Genomic DNA, 16551 nt, shown 5'->3' on the forward strand with positions numbered 1-16551 from the left:
AAAATGGGCAGAAGATTGTACCTTCTACAGCTCCACTTCGTGCTGTTTTATTTTTTTTAATATATTTTATTAATTTTGTACAATAACAATCTTTAGTGCATAGTGAACAATGTGTTGTCTGGGTTCATATATTTAAAAACAATCAATAATAATTAATTTCTATAATTGATCGATATGTTAGTTGATATTTCCTTGGTCCTCTCTTCTTCCAGTAATATTCTCCTTTTGTCTGCATTAAACAAATATAATTCTTAATACTTTCAATATATAGAGTTGGGTATAAACATTTTTCTAGTATTTGTACATATAACATCAACATATAACATCTTTTCTAATCAGTTTATGTTTCAATTGTATTTATAGAAGTCATCGTAAATCATTATATGACCTGTTTTCAAGACTTATTTAAGCTTAATTTCCTGTTAGTATCTTAATTTCCTGTATCTTAATTTTCTCAAAATTCATTACTTTTGAATATCCAAACTTTTCATTCAAATACACTGTCTCAATATTTTTACATTTCATATATTATAAAAGTATTATACTACTTATATTTCTTATCCCTCTTACTATAGGGCCCCTTTATGTCCGAGCTTTGTCTATTCTTTTAACCATGTTCAAACAAATATTTAATCACATAGTACACCATCTAGCAATCTTACTATAGGGCCTCTTTATATCCAAACTTTATATTTTTTAACCGTATTCAAACAAGTGTTTAGTCATATAGTATTCCATCTGGCAAGTTGAATCATATCTCTTAAATCTAATTCTAATCTTTTTTTGCAGGGTCACTTTCCAAATCAGTAGGTTTAGCTTGCCAGGTTGTATTTTTGTAGATATTGTTGGAGATAAAAAGACAAATAAAGTAGTTTCTAAATATGTATAATTTCACTCTGTAGTAGATAGCCCAGTGCTTTGTTCCCAGCTGCTTTTTGCTATTTCTGGGCGTCTTGCCAAATTCTGAGTCAATGCAGCTATAGTTTTCTCTAATCCTCCACTAGGTGTCAGTAGCTGTTCATTTTCCAGCCTTTAAAGCAAAGAGTTGTTGTTGTTGTTATTATTTCATCAATACTTTTTCAGGTATGGAATTATAACAGTTTTCTTAGTTTTCAAATTTATCCAAACTGTAGTATTTTTAACCTCATTTGAATATATTTTTGTTTCCCATAAGTTTAATTTGCCGCTTCCATCTATGGGAGCATGGGGATGTAGTCCCCTCTCTTCTTACTTTGGGAGGAATCTTTTCTTGGGAATCTTTTCCAGGAAATCAGATACAAAATAGGAGAGAGAAAATCAAATTCCTCACTCAGTTTCAAGCATGTTGTTCACCATTGTTCTGGTTAGTGCCTTTGGACTTCGGTTGCAAGTAGCTTGGGCTGGTCACTAAGGTGTGGCCAGCCTTTCTCCTGTTGGGTTAGAGGGCTTCCCCCAGATTGAGCGGGGCGACCACCGTCATTCCATGATCATTGGGGCACCCCTCTTTCTTTGTTGCGACTTTAGAACCATATAGGGTCCCCTGGCAGGGCGAAACTAGCCGTGAGGTGCAGAGCTCCTGAATCCATCAGCCGTGCGCTATGGTGCAAAACCGGAAGTCCCACTTCATGCTATTTTATCTTTACCCTCCTCAAGTATGGAGAAAGCTGACTTTGTAAAAATGCCGCTTGGGGCCCCCCGAAAGCCCTAATAAGCAGGCATATACATAGAATGAAGGCTATTGCTAAACACATTGAGTTGTGCTTTAGATTGTAAGCCGCCCTGAGTCTTCAGAGAGGGGCGGGATATAAATGGGATTAAAAAGAAAAAAGAAAGACAAAGCTTGGACAAAGTGGAGAGGAACTGACCCTAACAATTATTCTATCTGCATAGAATGGTTATGATGATATTAGTATCATGTCAGAAATCTTATTCCATCTTGAATTTGAAACTGATCTACTTAGATATTCTCCAACACCAATTGCAGGTTACCCAACAGATTATAAGTCAGCAGAAGAGGACAAATCAAATCAGGGCTTGGAATTAGCTCAACTGCAATACTGCAAACTTGTTTAAGTGATTCTGAATTGCAGCATTTGAACAGAGGTGGAAAGAGAGGAGCACAGTGCTTGCCTCCAGCATGAGACTGGAGGCAACAGGTGAATATTGGAAAGGGCACCCATCTCCTGACAGTGCAGATCAAAGAGAGAGAGAAGGACAGCAGATCCTGGGGTCTGTTTAAACAGCACCGGCATCTCTATCTTCGTAAAGGTCTAGCAGCTATTTCACCGAGGTCTTACTTGTCTGGCTTGCTCTCCTGTCACTGCAACAATATGGCTGATTCCTTTAACCATCTGCCGCTCTGAGATGATGGTGAAATCTTGTACATCTCCTGTTTGCAGAAGGTGTCTGGAGGAGAGAGAAGGAGCAGCAAATAGACTTTTGTGTTTTGAAAGGAGTCAAAAAATCTAAAGCCCACTTCAGAACATATAAAGACCTTTGGAATAAGCCTATTAAAGAAACAGTAAATGGCAGTGACAAGACAGCCTCCAATCTCCCCTTGTGTGAGCCATGGCTAAAAGAGGGTATCTCCCACCTTCTAGTGCCAAACCACCTACCAGCTTAGGTCAGTAAATAGTTCATCTGTGCTGAACAGTGCTTGCAATCATAAATAACCAAGGAGCAAGAAGAAAAATAAGAACAAAAATCTGTATGTGGACAGTATTTTTAAACTATCCTTCAGTGTATCATTTTATATTGCTAATGTAAGGTAACAGCCTCATTAGAAATGCAGTGTGCATGAGGGAGCTGCCATCCCAGACCCTTGGCAGTTATATTGCAGGAGAGAGTGCTGTGGCAGACTGCAGACATTATGCAGACCTTCTTCCTACTGAAACTGGGAAGCAGATTAGTATTTTCCACGCACAATTTCAAGGCATGTGCAAAACAACCCAATTTAAAAGAAACAGGACAGAGATGCTTACACTCCACAGCACAGTTCCACAGAGGTATTCACTGCATGCCTGGAACCCTCAGCCAAGACTTTTTCAACTGGGACACCTACTGACACTATACGAACCAGATCGGGATACACCTGAAAGATTTCAGAGAAGACCACATGGCGTGGCAATTATTGGCTGTACAGTTGGTGAGCTACAACTATCACATGGACATAATTATGTGCAAGATGGCAGCACCCTTGAGAAGGTGCTGAAGACCAATCTGTGGGAAGATCTGAACACACTATCTCCACTCATTTGTCCATATTTCTTAAAGGCGGCATTACAGCAGCACAATCCACGCCCTGCCACCTTTGTTTGTGTCAGCATCACATACACAAAAGGACAGGGCTTAGATCATGTACTATGAACGCTAACGCTCCTGAACAATTGCTGCTGGATGAGAAAGATATTACTAACAGAAACAAGTGGAAATTGGTTGAACCTGACATATTTTCAATAATAGTCAGCCAAATGCTTGGCTACCAGTTTCTGAGATTCTCAAATTCCATAAATTTCAAAGGTTCCTTTTTCCAGAATGCTCACAATTTTGTGGCTGGGAATTAAAACAAAGAGGGAAGGAACAAATATTAGATGGAGATGGGATTCAGAAGCAGGAGCCAGGTAGCGTAACTATAGAGAAAGCATACAGAATTATACACAATACTGGCTATTTCAGATGTTTTTAAATCCAATTTACTTTGAAATTTAACCAATTACAGTATATTTTGCAGCACTTATGTCCATTTGAGAGTTCTATACTAACAGACATAGAGAGGGGTCACACATGCTTTCCCCAACTTTGTATACTGAATATGAAAGAAGACAATGAATGTGTTTAGCTGAAAAAAGTTACAGGCAAGGCATAATTGAGAATTTTGCATAACTGCAAGTCCTGATCATGCAGGAAATATAACTGTTCAGATGAAATATGATTATATTCTCTGTTACAAACCTAGTTTAATCATGGAAGAGCACGATATAAAGCTCTAAAATGTATTCAATGTTTTTCTAGGGTTTTTAATAACATTTTCTTTCAAATGTACCAAAAAATTAATCACCAACACTCACAGACACATCCTTTGATCTATCTATCTATCCTGAGGTAAAAAAGCCCCATTAAATTAGAGATATAAAAACCATCTAACAGTTCTTTATAGATCAGAATTTTAATTTCAAAGGACCGTATAATTCACAGTAGAATTTAGTAAAAAGTTCTTGGAGAAATTATATGCATCAAATTGCAAAACAAATGGAGAGAAGAAGCATGTAGTAATTTTGGAGTCACCTTTAAAATGCGTAATATTTGTAATTGTTAGACATTTCAATTAAAAATACATTCAAGAACGTAAATATTTACCCAGAAATGACTCCAAATGTCTCCAGAACAAAATGCCTATCCTGGCTGGGGTCGCTATAGATGTGATTTTCAGCTATTTCAGATTTTTTCTTTTAGTCACTGCCATCCCCCAAATTACCGTATCCAGTTTCCGGAGTCCTAGAACATCACTGGTCTGATTAAGGGGAGCTTTTCCTGTAAAGACAGTTTCATTCCTTTTGACCATCTCTTGGACCACACTTTCTACCTCTTGCAGATTCTCTGTTTTTATGGGATCCTGATGAAGAAAAATATACTTCGTCAGAAAGATGCAGCATTACACAATGTGAAGTTTAGCGTATTGTAGATTCCAAAAGAGTGGATGATTAGTTTCCAAGATTCAGTTTCAGGAGTTAACACTGGCTAGATTTTTAAGCTTCGCTGTTCTCATCTAAAAACTGGAATCAATAGTCCTTGAACCAAACTACGTAAGATTTGTTTGCCAACATATACAAATTCTGTGTAAGAGAATGCTATCAAAACTTACATTATTAGGCTTTTAGTGTGAAAACACCAAGAAGTCACAATAGCAATCAGGATTACATGGCAACTGATGAGTTGTCTTGTGCATTGTTACATATTAAAATATAAATCTATAGTTAAATGTTCCAAAACTAAATTGCTTACACCATTCCACCTCCATTTATACATTGAATTTGGATCTGCCTAACCTACAATTCCCTCCATCTGTTATTTTAGGGCTTTTCTTCAATGCTGGGATGCTCTCCATCCTTGAACTGACAAAAATCTGTATTGCAAGACATTCACTCTTCCCACTACCAATTCTGTCTCTCCTTTATTACCTATATGGAATTGCTCATTAACCAAATTTCCCCCCATGGTAAAGAATGACCAAATCCAACAGAATCTATATGTCCTGTGGCAGTCCTTGGTCAGGATTAAGGAGAATACTTGTGGCAAGATGGCCAGCAAACAAATTTAATAAATAAAAATAAAAATACCGTTTCAATACCAGGACTGCTAACAGCGACTGAAATCTAAAGGCTGTCTCATTCATATGTTAGGGGACAAGATAGTAGGTGTTGAACTAACTTTTGCAGCTCAACTCTAGGTGTGTTCCAGGTTTTCTTAATTCTCCCTGCTCTAAATGTGGAGTGGTTTGGGGATACCAGGCACCTTGGTGTTGACAAAAAATCGCAGATGTTCAGCAGTCACACTGGATCCCTGCTGTTCTGTGCAGTCTCCCAAGACATGGCGGAGTGCAAAGTTTAACAAGTGGGTAGCTGTGTGGTTCCTCATGGAGGCTAGCCTCTGAGCCTGAAAGCAAAGGCAATGCACTGGATAAGGGTCTGCTGTTGTTGTAAAACATTATAAACAAGATGAACATATCAGCAATAAAAATGAGTTTTGAATGCATAATGAAATCATTTTGAACACATGACTGTATATACAAAGCTATACTGATTCTTAATTCACCTACCAAAGCACCAATTATACTGTGTAGGAAAGTTCTCAGCAGAGTTTTTTCTTTTTCAGCCTTGTTATCCAAGACTCTTTTTTCCTCTGCAGATACCACAGATTAAAACAAATTAAGTGTGTCTTTATAATGTCCACGTTTGTAACTTCTATAGCCCTTCCTTCTCTAATATTCTTGAATTAACTAGTTAAGAACTACTGGCCCTACAGATGTTGCTGAACAAGCCCTAGCAGCTCCAATTAAAAGGGCAATGAAGGATGCCGTGACCAGTAGTTCAGTGATATCTGAAGATACCAGGTTACCTTTAATTAATTTAATTAATATTCTAAAAAACATACTTGTTTCATAAGCCCTTTGAGGTAGGGTAGGTCAGGTCAAGAAATAGACACTGAAAGGATTCCACGAACACTACTCTATATTATAGGAGATAATGACAGAATCTTGAAATCTTGGTTTGTCTGTTTGTTCTAAACCAAACAGAATCAAAGCATGGTTATTTTTAGTTTCTTTCTTATGCCTTTCACCTTTTTAGGAATGAATTGCCATTTCTTCTCCCTTTAAAGGCTCATCCATTCCTTCTTCAAGATAATCTCTACATTCCTTTACATTGTGTTTAGTGAATACCAACTACATAGCTCTCTTCTCATCCAAAACAAACTGTACATTATTCCTCTACAAATCTTTTGTGTATCTGAAAGTCACCATACTTGATTTCTAAGATATTCAGTGCAGCATAGTGCTAAAACTCGATACTCCAAATACTGCTTCTTATAATTAAACAATTATTAAATCATTAAATTAAAAGAGAAATAGAAAAAACAATCTTGTCCTAAATCATTCTATGTGATGAATGTCCTGATGTGAGTTACTAGCACACACAATTTATACTATCAAAAAGTTCCTCCTAAGGGTACAATGGCTTAATTAGAACTATGCATTATCATTAAAAACTGAGCATCTCTCACATTGGCTCACCAGCCCATTTTGAAGCATTAGCTGCTTACGATTGGTATAATACTTGAGTAATAATTTGCTTGAAATAAACTTTGCCAAGGTCTCTCAAAATAACTTTGTTAAAGGTAAAGGTAAAGGTTCCCCCGCACATGCGTGCTAGTCATTTCCAACTCTAGGGGCCGGTGCTCATCTCCATTTCAAAGCCGAAGAGCCAGCACTTGTCCGAGGACGTCTCCGTGGTCATGTGGCTGGCATGACTAGACGCCAAAGATGCACGGAACGCTGTTACCTTCCCACCGTAGTGGTCCCTATTTTTCTACTTGCATTTTTTATGTGCTTTCGAACTGCTAGGTTGGCAGAAGCTGGGACGAGTAACATGCACTCACTTTGTTACGCGGCACTCGGGATTCGACCCACCAAACCCACCAAAGCTCAGCGTCCTAACCCACTGAGCCACCACGTCCCTAAGCAGCCAAATGGAATTTGGTTGATGGAATTTGCCTTACCATAACAAAGTTACTCTGCTAAAAAAAATCTCTATGTGCAAATGTTACCCTCCACTTATTTCAATGGGTCATGTAGTTGAGAATCGTTAGGGAATCTGCAGGCTTTTTTCTCTCTGAATCCTGAATGTAAGAGACTGTCTTGTGCTAAGCTGCAACATGTACAGGGAGTGCAGAATTATTAGGCAAGTTGTATTTTTGAGGATTAATTTTATTATTGAACAACAACCATGTTCTCAATGAACCCAAAAAACTCATTAATATCAAAGCTGAATATTTTTGGAAGTAGTTTTTAGTTTGTTTTTAGTTATAGCTATTTTAGGGGGATATCTGTGTGTGCAGGTGACTATTACTGTGCATAATTATTAGGCAACTTAACAAAAAACAAATATATACCCATTTCAATTATTTATTTTTACCAGTGAAACCAATATAACATCTCAACATTCACAAATATACATTTCTGACATTCAAAAACATAACAAAAACAAATCAGTGACCAATATAGCCACCTTTCTTTGCAAGGACACTCAAAAGCCTGCCATCCATGGATTCTGTCAGTGTTTTGATCTGTTCACCATCAACATTGCGTGCAGCAGCAACCACAGCCTCCCAGACACTGTTCAGAGAGGTGTACTGTTTTCCCTCCTTGTAAATCTCACATTTGATGATGGACAACAGGTTCTCAATGGGGTTCAGATCAGGTGAACAAGGAGGCCATGTCATTAGATTTCCTTCTTTTATACCCTTTCTTGCCAGCCACGCTGTGGAGTACTTGGACGCGTGTGATGGAGCATTGTCCTGCATGAAAATCATGTTTTTCTTGAAGGATGCAGACTTCTTCCTGTACCACTGCTTGAAGAAGGTGTCTTCCAGAAACTGGCAGTAGGACTGGGAGTTGAGCTTGACTCTATCCTCAACCCGAAAAGGCCCCACAAGCTCATCTTTGATGATACCAGCCCAAACCAGTACTCCACCTCCACCTTGCTGGCGTCTGAGTCGGACTGGAGCTCTCTGCCCTTTACCAATCCAGCCACAGGCCCATCCATCTGGCCCATCAAGACTCACTCTCATTTCATCAGTCCATAAAACCTTAGAAAAATCAGTCTTGAGATATTTCTTGGCCCAGTCTTGACGTTTCAGCTTGTGTGTCTTGTTCAGTGGTGGTCGTCTTTCAGCCTTTCTTACCTTGGCCATGTCTCTGAGTATTGCACACCTTGTGCTTTTGGGCACTCCAGTGATGTTGCAGCTCTGAAACATGGCCAAACTGGTGGCAAGTGGCATCTTGGCAGCTGCACGCTTGACTTTTCTCAGTTCATGGGCAGTTATTTTGCGCCTTGGTTTCTCCACACGCTTCTTGCGACCCTGTTGACTATTTTGAATGAAACGCTTGATTGTTCGATGATCACGCTTCAGAAGCTTTGCAATTTTAAGAGTGCTGCATCCCTCTGCAAGATATCTCACTATTTTTTACTTTTCTGAGCCTGTCAAGTCCTTCTTTTGACCCATTTTGCCAAAGGAAAGGAAGTTGCCTAATAATTATGCACACCTGATACAGGGTGTTGATGTCATTAGACCACACCCCTTCTCATTACAGAGATGCACATCACCTAATATGCTTAATTGGTAGTAGGCTTTCGAGCCTATACAGCTTGGAGTAAGACAACATGCATAAAGAGGATGATGTGGTCAAAATACTCATTTGCCTAATAATTCTGCACTCCCTGTATATTTGTTAATCTTTGTGAGTTGGTTGAAAGGAAAATAGCGTTAGGGAAAAATCAACAAAGGTACAAACTAACATAGAATATCCTACATCTTAGTCCTTTGAAATGTTTGTCATGCCCAGGGTGCAAAATGTTTTCCTAACTTTCCACCCAATACAATCTTAGTATGGCATACTTATAAACATACTGTTGACCCAGGAATTTTATGGCACTGCCCAGCACAGATTGTTACCTCATCCACAAAGAGTTGTACTCGGTCCCCAACCTTCAGGGTTTCTGAAACGAAGACTTCATGGATTACATAGCCACCAAATACTTGAACTGATTCAACAGGGAAAAGTACATCCTCAAAATAAGGAAAAAGACACAACTGTTAACACAGACCCTTCATGATTTTTGTGAAGCAGGTTCTTCTTCTATAGGACATTCAATTACCTTAGTCATTAACAAATTGCTATTTATCAATCAACTACGATCTTAAATTAACATTGGGAGAAGTATAGATTAAGATCAGTAGAGGTAAACCTTCTGCATTTAGTACAAGTAGTCAGTTTTCCCCCTTCCTTTTCGCTTAGATTTGCTACAGCGACTGAAAGAAAAGCAAACAGATGTGGATAAGGAATAAACTGGTGCTATAGCTTGGAGACTGCAACCCAGATGGCTTACGCATTTCAAGGAAGCTTATCCCCAGAGTCATCAGGGAATAATTTCAGTTCCGAGTAGGAAAAAGCTTACCTGCTGTCTGCCACACAACATATAGCCTTGATCAGATGCCTGACCACCCTGTTCAGCGTAGAAACAAGTCTTGTCTAATAGGACCCCACAGTGCTGTTTTCCTGAAATTTCCTCTCGAAGAGTCTGATCTCTATATAGTGCTAAGACAGTGGCTTGGCATGGCTTTAACACTGCAGAGAGCAAGAAAAAGGTCACAGACTCCATTTCTATAAGGTGGCCTATTCAGTCGAGCCACCTGGCGAACAAGACAATCAGCCAATCATGTAGCATTGATCTGACCAATGCTCACCTAAATTACTCAAAAGCCAATTTTGGATAGTCACATGGCATCAGTACTCGCAGTACCCAAGAACGTAAACATATTAAAATGATATTATTATATGTGGAAGTATGTAAAAAGGGAGTTTGCCCTTCTCTTTGGGCAAACTCTGGGAGACAGTGGGGTCAGGCATGCTGTGGTCCATGGGGTCTGTGAAGCGTCAAACACAGCTTAGCAACTGAACAACAACAGTGCCATCTCATGAGAGATCTTGCCAGTTTCTGTAAGGTACTGCTGGAGCCGTAACAAAAATTTTCAGCTTCCACCAAACAGATGAAGCTGGGTATGTGAAAAATCTAAGAAATACAAAGATTAACGACTGCGGCGATATCACTCGCAGTTCCCCACATAGGTAATGACAATGATGTATTACTGGCTTTAACTGCATTAAATGAATTTAAATATGTATCCATTCAATACATGTGCTATAATAGATTTTCTTCCTTCAAGTCCAATTCCACAGTTCCAAATTCAGAAGAGCTAAACTCTCATTGCTCTACAAAAGAGGACAGAATATAGGAAACAACATTATACTAACTTGGGGGTTACTGGATTATTTAGCCTAAAAATGTCTACTTTGGCTGGCAATACTTCTTCAAGATTTCTCCTTTTATGAATGAAATAGACATCATGGAACTTGCTGCAAGTTGCTAAAAATAGGCCTCTATCCTCTGGATGAGCTGGAGTACAATTGTCCCATCCCCCTACCAGCCAACTGTCATGGTAATTGGTGAATAAGACCCAAGTGAAGATATGTTGCTGCTTAGGCAAAAGGCCAAAATGCTGCTTCTCCTCTCTTCCCTCACAGAATCCTACGTGCAAAAAACAACATGGAGAAAGGAAGCTAATATTCTCCATGGTTTCCAAGGGCAACAAATGGGATTTAGGTATATAGAGCTCATTTGGTGAGAGGAGGTGCTTCCTCTACAAGGAGTGGATAAAGCAGAGTCTCCTACTGCCTTGGCATCAATTGCCAGAAGCTAGTACCAAAATAGTAAAATACAGACTATGTGATTTTCTTAGTATGAGGATCACACAGCCTATATCCATTTGGAGGCAGGCAGGAAGCCTCAGTGTGGGAGAGGGATGAGCAGTGGGAAGCCTTCTGAAGGCCTCTCACTCCTATAGTGAAGCTCCCGGTCTGCTTCCAAATGGTTTCAAATTGTTGTCTCAGAGGGAGAGGTGACGGGCTGTTTTTTCACTGTGAGGCAGATTTTAGATGGAACATGGCTAGGTAGTCTTAGGGATGCAAATCATCCCCTCTTCCATCCTTAAAACCTCATTGAAAAGAATTAGCCTGAAAAACAATTATTTCATTCCATAATTTGAGGTAGATTTTAAGGGTGGAAACAGAACAATTTGTTTCCCTAAAGTCTGCTGCTGCCATTCTCCCGCTTATACTATGTCAACTGAGAAAAAATGAATATAAAAAGCAAACAAAAATATGTCAGCGTCACTGTTTTGTTGAAGTCACCATGACAACTGATGATCTTCTACTGACCTTACTAAGTTCAGGAAGCAGAGATACAGCTACCTCACCCCTCAACTAGAACTCCCCTGCCATTATCCAATATTACTTTATTTAGCTGAAGCTTGCAAGCATGCAGCATATAGATGCAATGATAAAATAAGAAATGGCTGCCTGAGTGTGTTTTTGTAAAACTCACAATTATGCTACTATTGACTTTTCAAATCAGGTAATGAGCCCAGTTATCCTATCCTAACAAAAACATTTATTCCCCTACTAGAAAATAAACTAAGTCTTGTCTTCACAAAGGATGGTTGATTCTTACCATATTTCCCATCTTGTCCACGTTTATAGTCATACTTGGGGGAATCATCAGTAATAGGCACATTCCGCTCCTGCAACTGGGCCAATGAAAGCACATCCAGCTGCTTCCCAGGACTCTGTGGTTGCTGTTGCTGTTGCAACTTAGCATTGTGCTGCACAGGTATGGAGATGGAAGGAAAGATGCAGAGAGAGAGAAAACAAAAGAATGAGCCACATCAATTTAATAAAACCTGTATAGGCTATCCCAATCTAGGATTAAGTTTTAAGTTTCTGAGAATTTTCACTGCCTTTTAAATCAAGGGTTGGGGAGATGGAATTAAATGCTTATTATGAAATCTTACTCCAAGTCAGTTTGCACCTGCACACCTTTTAGGGGAAAAAAATAAGGCTATTCCATTTGAAAAAAAAACAAACAAATCAAAATTAAGACAATATATTTAATCTGTTATGATGGGCTATGATTTATTACAGCTAACAGAGGGACTTCTTCAGAGACGCTCAAACAATTGGAGTGAACTCTTCGTAGTCTTCCAGATGTTGCTAAACTCCCAATATTCTTCACCATTTACCATAGGGGCTGTTGGGAGCTCCCTTTTAGCTATGGCTAGAAAGCCATGGTTGCCTATTCTTGCCTTATGTACCATTTTTAAAGGCATTGGTCAGAGGAAATAAATAGATCAGTTAGGATGATTCATAAAGACATATGTGACGCTTACTTCAGCATGTTCCTGAGCCAGATGATCAAAAGTAGCAATGTCTAGCTGTACTCCTTTTTCTTCAAGCATCAGTTTAATGAGATCCAGGGGGAACCCCAAATTTCTATAGAGAGACCAAGCTACCTCGCCTGCGGGCAAGAATATGAGCAACTTCAGCAACTTTCCTATGGTTAAGCATGTCATCCTATAATGCAGCATCTGCCATCTTTGCTGCTTCCTAACTAGGGGGATGTGGTGGCTCAGTGGGTTAGGACGCTGAGCTTGTTGATCAGAAGGTCGGCAGTTTGACGGGTCGAATCCCGAGTGCCGCGTAACAGAGTGAGCGCCTGTTACTCGTCCCAGCTTCTGCCAACCTAGCAGTTCAAAAGCACGTAAAAATGCAAGTAGAAAAATAGGGACCACTACGGTGGGAAGGTAACAGCGTTCCGTGTGCCTTTGGCGTCTAGTTATGCCGGCCACATGACCACGGAGACGTCCTTGGACAAGCGCTGGCTCTTCAACTTTGAAATGGAGATGAGCACCGCCCCCTAGAGTTGGAAACGACTAGCACGCATGTGCGGGGGAACCTTTACCTTTTAACTAGGATCTGAAATTGTAAAAAAAAAACAACAACCATAGGATAACCACTGACTGTGATTACAGAGATAAGGCATTGGAAAGTTGCACATGAATTCCCATTAATCAGCCAGAATATCACTCTTTCATGCAAGCATGGTCAAAACGAAGGGACAAGGCAAAGGCAGGCTGGAGGGTTTTACAAACAAGGCATCTATCTCATTACACTGTACGTTTTACTTTGGCAGATAGCAGTGGTTGGTTGTGGGGAAATGAGACCCTTGCCTGGGAAGACTTTGGAATGATTCAACTTCTGGAGGGTTCGGTTTATAACTCGGCGGCCTTGTAAGAGAGAAGAGAAGAATGCTGCCTCATTTTCATTGATGATATTCATAATCTGCAGGGAGATAAAAGAGGCAAACTGAATAGGCACAGGAAATAAGTAAACCTATTGCTTAAAAAGCAATTTATTACAAGGGTTGAATAAAAGATTCAAAGCCGAATTAAAAAGTTGAATAGCCAAACTCTTCAAGGTATCTTGCTCACTAAGCAGAAGATGTAGGAATTCTACTCTCCCTGCAATCCTATGATCCAAGTGGAGAAAAGGGCAGAGTAAGAAATATGTAAAAGAAAAAAACGGCATCTGCTCTAGAAAATAAAATCCAGATTGCACACCCTGTTGACATTTGTCACTGCGGGTTTTTTTTTGCCAGCTTTGTTCATTTCTGTCTGTACATTTTCCCCTGCTCTCTGCAACTGTGTTACTACCGTATTTTCTGGCATATAAGACGACCCGGCGTATAAGACGACCCCCTACTTTTTCTGTTAAATTATAGGGTTTGGGCTAATAACTCAATATTTCACTTCCTGGTACACAATCTGCATATTAACAACTTGTTTAGTGTTAGTACCCTTTTTTTATAAGTGCCACGATGTTGCTAAAATAAAAGAGGTAAACTTCGTGACCCTCCCAGCCCGTGCATAAAACAGAAATGAAAAGTCTTAAGCCTTTCCGTTCCCAAATACCAAGGTTTCCCCTGAGTTTTGCATGGTTAAACAAACGGCATTTGCGTATTAATGTTTCTCCATGGAGCACAAAATTCGCCCGAATTAAGGAAAGTGGGGAGCTAAAGAATCTGGGGCTACAGGCAACCCTGGGAAACACGAGGACTGTAGCGGCACCCTCAGTTCGCACAATCCGATCCAGAAAGCGCCTGGAGGCTCCTTCGTTACTTCTAACATAACGTCTCCACGTCCTGCCCGCCTCGCCTTTTAAATCCCGCCCCCTTTTCCCCTGTAACGTTTCCTTGCTCCGCCTGCTCTGTGATTTGCCCAGCTTTGCTCCTTCCCCGCCAAATGGGTGCCTCGCCTTCTTTCCTCTGAGCTCTCTCGCTTGGTGCGCTGCTGCTCTCAGTTCCGCACTCCGTGACCGGGCAAGCGATTCTTCTGGTCGGCGCGGGTCAGGCGGTGCCTCGGCGGGAGCAAAGGTGCTCCCTTCCTACTGTTGAGCGGCGCGCCTCTGGGGACTGCCTGCCCCTCCTCTCGTCGGGGACCTGACAGCCAGCATTGGAAGTGCCAGCATGGCCAGTCCTAGAGAGAGCAATGGCGGCAGCTGCAGCAGCCGCCCCATGATCTGATGAGAGTTTGCCCTCCATCACCCATTCACTGTTGGCCGCTTAACCACGGGTCGCCATCGCCTACCTCCATTCACCCAGCGATCCCGCCATCCAGCAGAAAAGATCAGAGAGGTGAATAGTATTTTCTGGCGTATAAGACGACTCGGCGTATAAGACGACCCCCAACTTTTGAGAAGATTTTCATGGGTTAAAAAGTCGTCTTATACGCCGGAAAATACGGTATCTTATCATGTAACCATAGTGAATGTCACATGTTCAGCCATGTTATGGTTTTACTCTGTTTTGTCCTACTAAGTGCGCATGTCTAGAAAAAGTATTCTCACTTTTACTTTGTCTTCTGCCTGGTGAGAGAATGTAGTCAGTTAGGTCTTGTTTTGTTTGCTCATTAAAAGTTTTACAGTAGAATATGCCTCGGATTTCTTTCTTTGATATTCACCATGCAAATGAACCACGGTTCATCGCCCTCTGATAGGGAGTAATAATCCTCCCCTGACAACATTGATCTAGGTTTTCAGATGCATTTAGTTCACAAAAGACCACCATCAACCATAATTAACTATGGCAACATAGGTATTTGTCATGGAAACCTTTTTGGAACTGGGGCCACAAAGCTGGATGAAGATAGAATGAACATCATTACAATACAGTATGTGCTCATTTTTCTTTGCACTTGACACTTTGTTCTTAGTGTCACATTTGATGAAATAGTTAGGGACTGAACCCCTTCTCCCAAGTTTCAAATCGTCATAACAAAGGTTTCCCAATCTATTAGCTGCAGCAGCATCCCTTTAACGAGGGGTGTTATTTGCATTCATCAGCAGGATAATCTTTTAAAGTTTAGTAATATTTTTCTAATGTCTTTTCTATCAATAGTCAAACTTTGTGCAATCGAGTTATGTATCAAAAAAACCCTGATTTTTTAATGGTTTTTAAATGAAACCTTTCTCAGGAAAGGTTTTAGAAAATTAACTGGAACTTTCTTTCCCCAGACAGTATACAGTACATGTAAGTTATTGCGTGGACTATTCACTGGGTTAAAAAAAAATACTGGAAAAGAGGAATATATCTTTCGAAACAAAAGAGGCAAAACAGAGACAGCACATTTTGCCTTAGATCTCTGGTTCTAGATGGGATGCTGGCTTATAATTTCATTCATATCAGAAGGGGAAATTTCCTGCTTGCATTTGCTCATGTGTGGCACAGAGGCAAACTGTTGGATTGACCTTTAAAGTGCATGCTGTATTAGCACAATTGCTCAGGAGACAGCAGTGAAGTCCAATCCCACCTCCGTTCTTCCACTATTCAAAATGAGATGGCAAAAAAAAACATATTCAGAAACTGGAAGTTGGTATAGTATGCTCATTGAGAGGGAATGGCTAAGGAAGAAGTTCCACTATTTCAAGCCATGTGTAACAATTAGAGATCAAACACATGAGTGCAGCAGGAGTAGCTGCTTACCTTGTCTGGATCCCTCTTTAGTTCTGGATAAGCATCTCCCTGTAAAGGAAAAATCAACTCATTACAGGTCATGACTAGTGCAACTCTCATTTCTCCCCATCCTTAATTTACATTATGTGGAAGTCTTCTGAAATCAGGAAAAAAAACTGGGTTTTGTTAAGTCTCATATCAGGAATTATGTAATATAACAGATTACCCTCCCGCCCCCATCCCCAATTCTATGCAAAAATAAAATATCTGAATAGAATTATTTATTTATTAAATTTATTAAATTTTTATACCGCCCTTCTCCCAAAGGACTCAGGGCGGTGTACAGCGCAATAAATATAAAAACGAAGTACAAAAGTTAAAAGCAATTAAATAT

The 16551-nt window shown here is 40.0% G+C and overlaps 1 protein-coding gene across 1 annotated transcript in view; it reads right to left on the reverse strand.

The window, feature by feature from the left end:
• AARS2 (alanyl-tRNA synthetase 2, mitochondrial) overlaps positions 1-16551 on the reverse strand; it is a 38230-nt gene that overhangs the window by 11160 nt on the left and 10519 nt on the right. The window contains 10 exon segments of the mRNA XM_083352605.1: positions 2277-2385; positions 2961-3070; positions 4454-4591; positions 5491-5631; positions 9208-9321; positions 9711-9880; positions 11823-11973; positions 12538-12665; positions 13378-13489; positions 16188-16226. Coding sequence (XP_083208731.1) covers positions 2277-2385; positions 2961-3070; positions 4454-4591; positions 5491-5631; positions 9208-9321; positions 9711-9880; positions 11823-11973; positions 12538-12665; positions 13378-13489; positions 16188-16226 — 1212 coding nt within the window.

The sequence above is a fragment of the Vipera ursinii genome, assembly GCF_947247035.1.
Source record: "Vipera ursinii genome assembly, chromosome: 1".
NCBI classification, from domain to species: Eukaryota; Metazoa; Chordata; class Lepidosauria; order Squamata; family Viperidae; genus Vipera; species Vipera ursinii.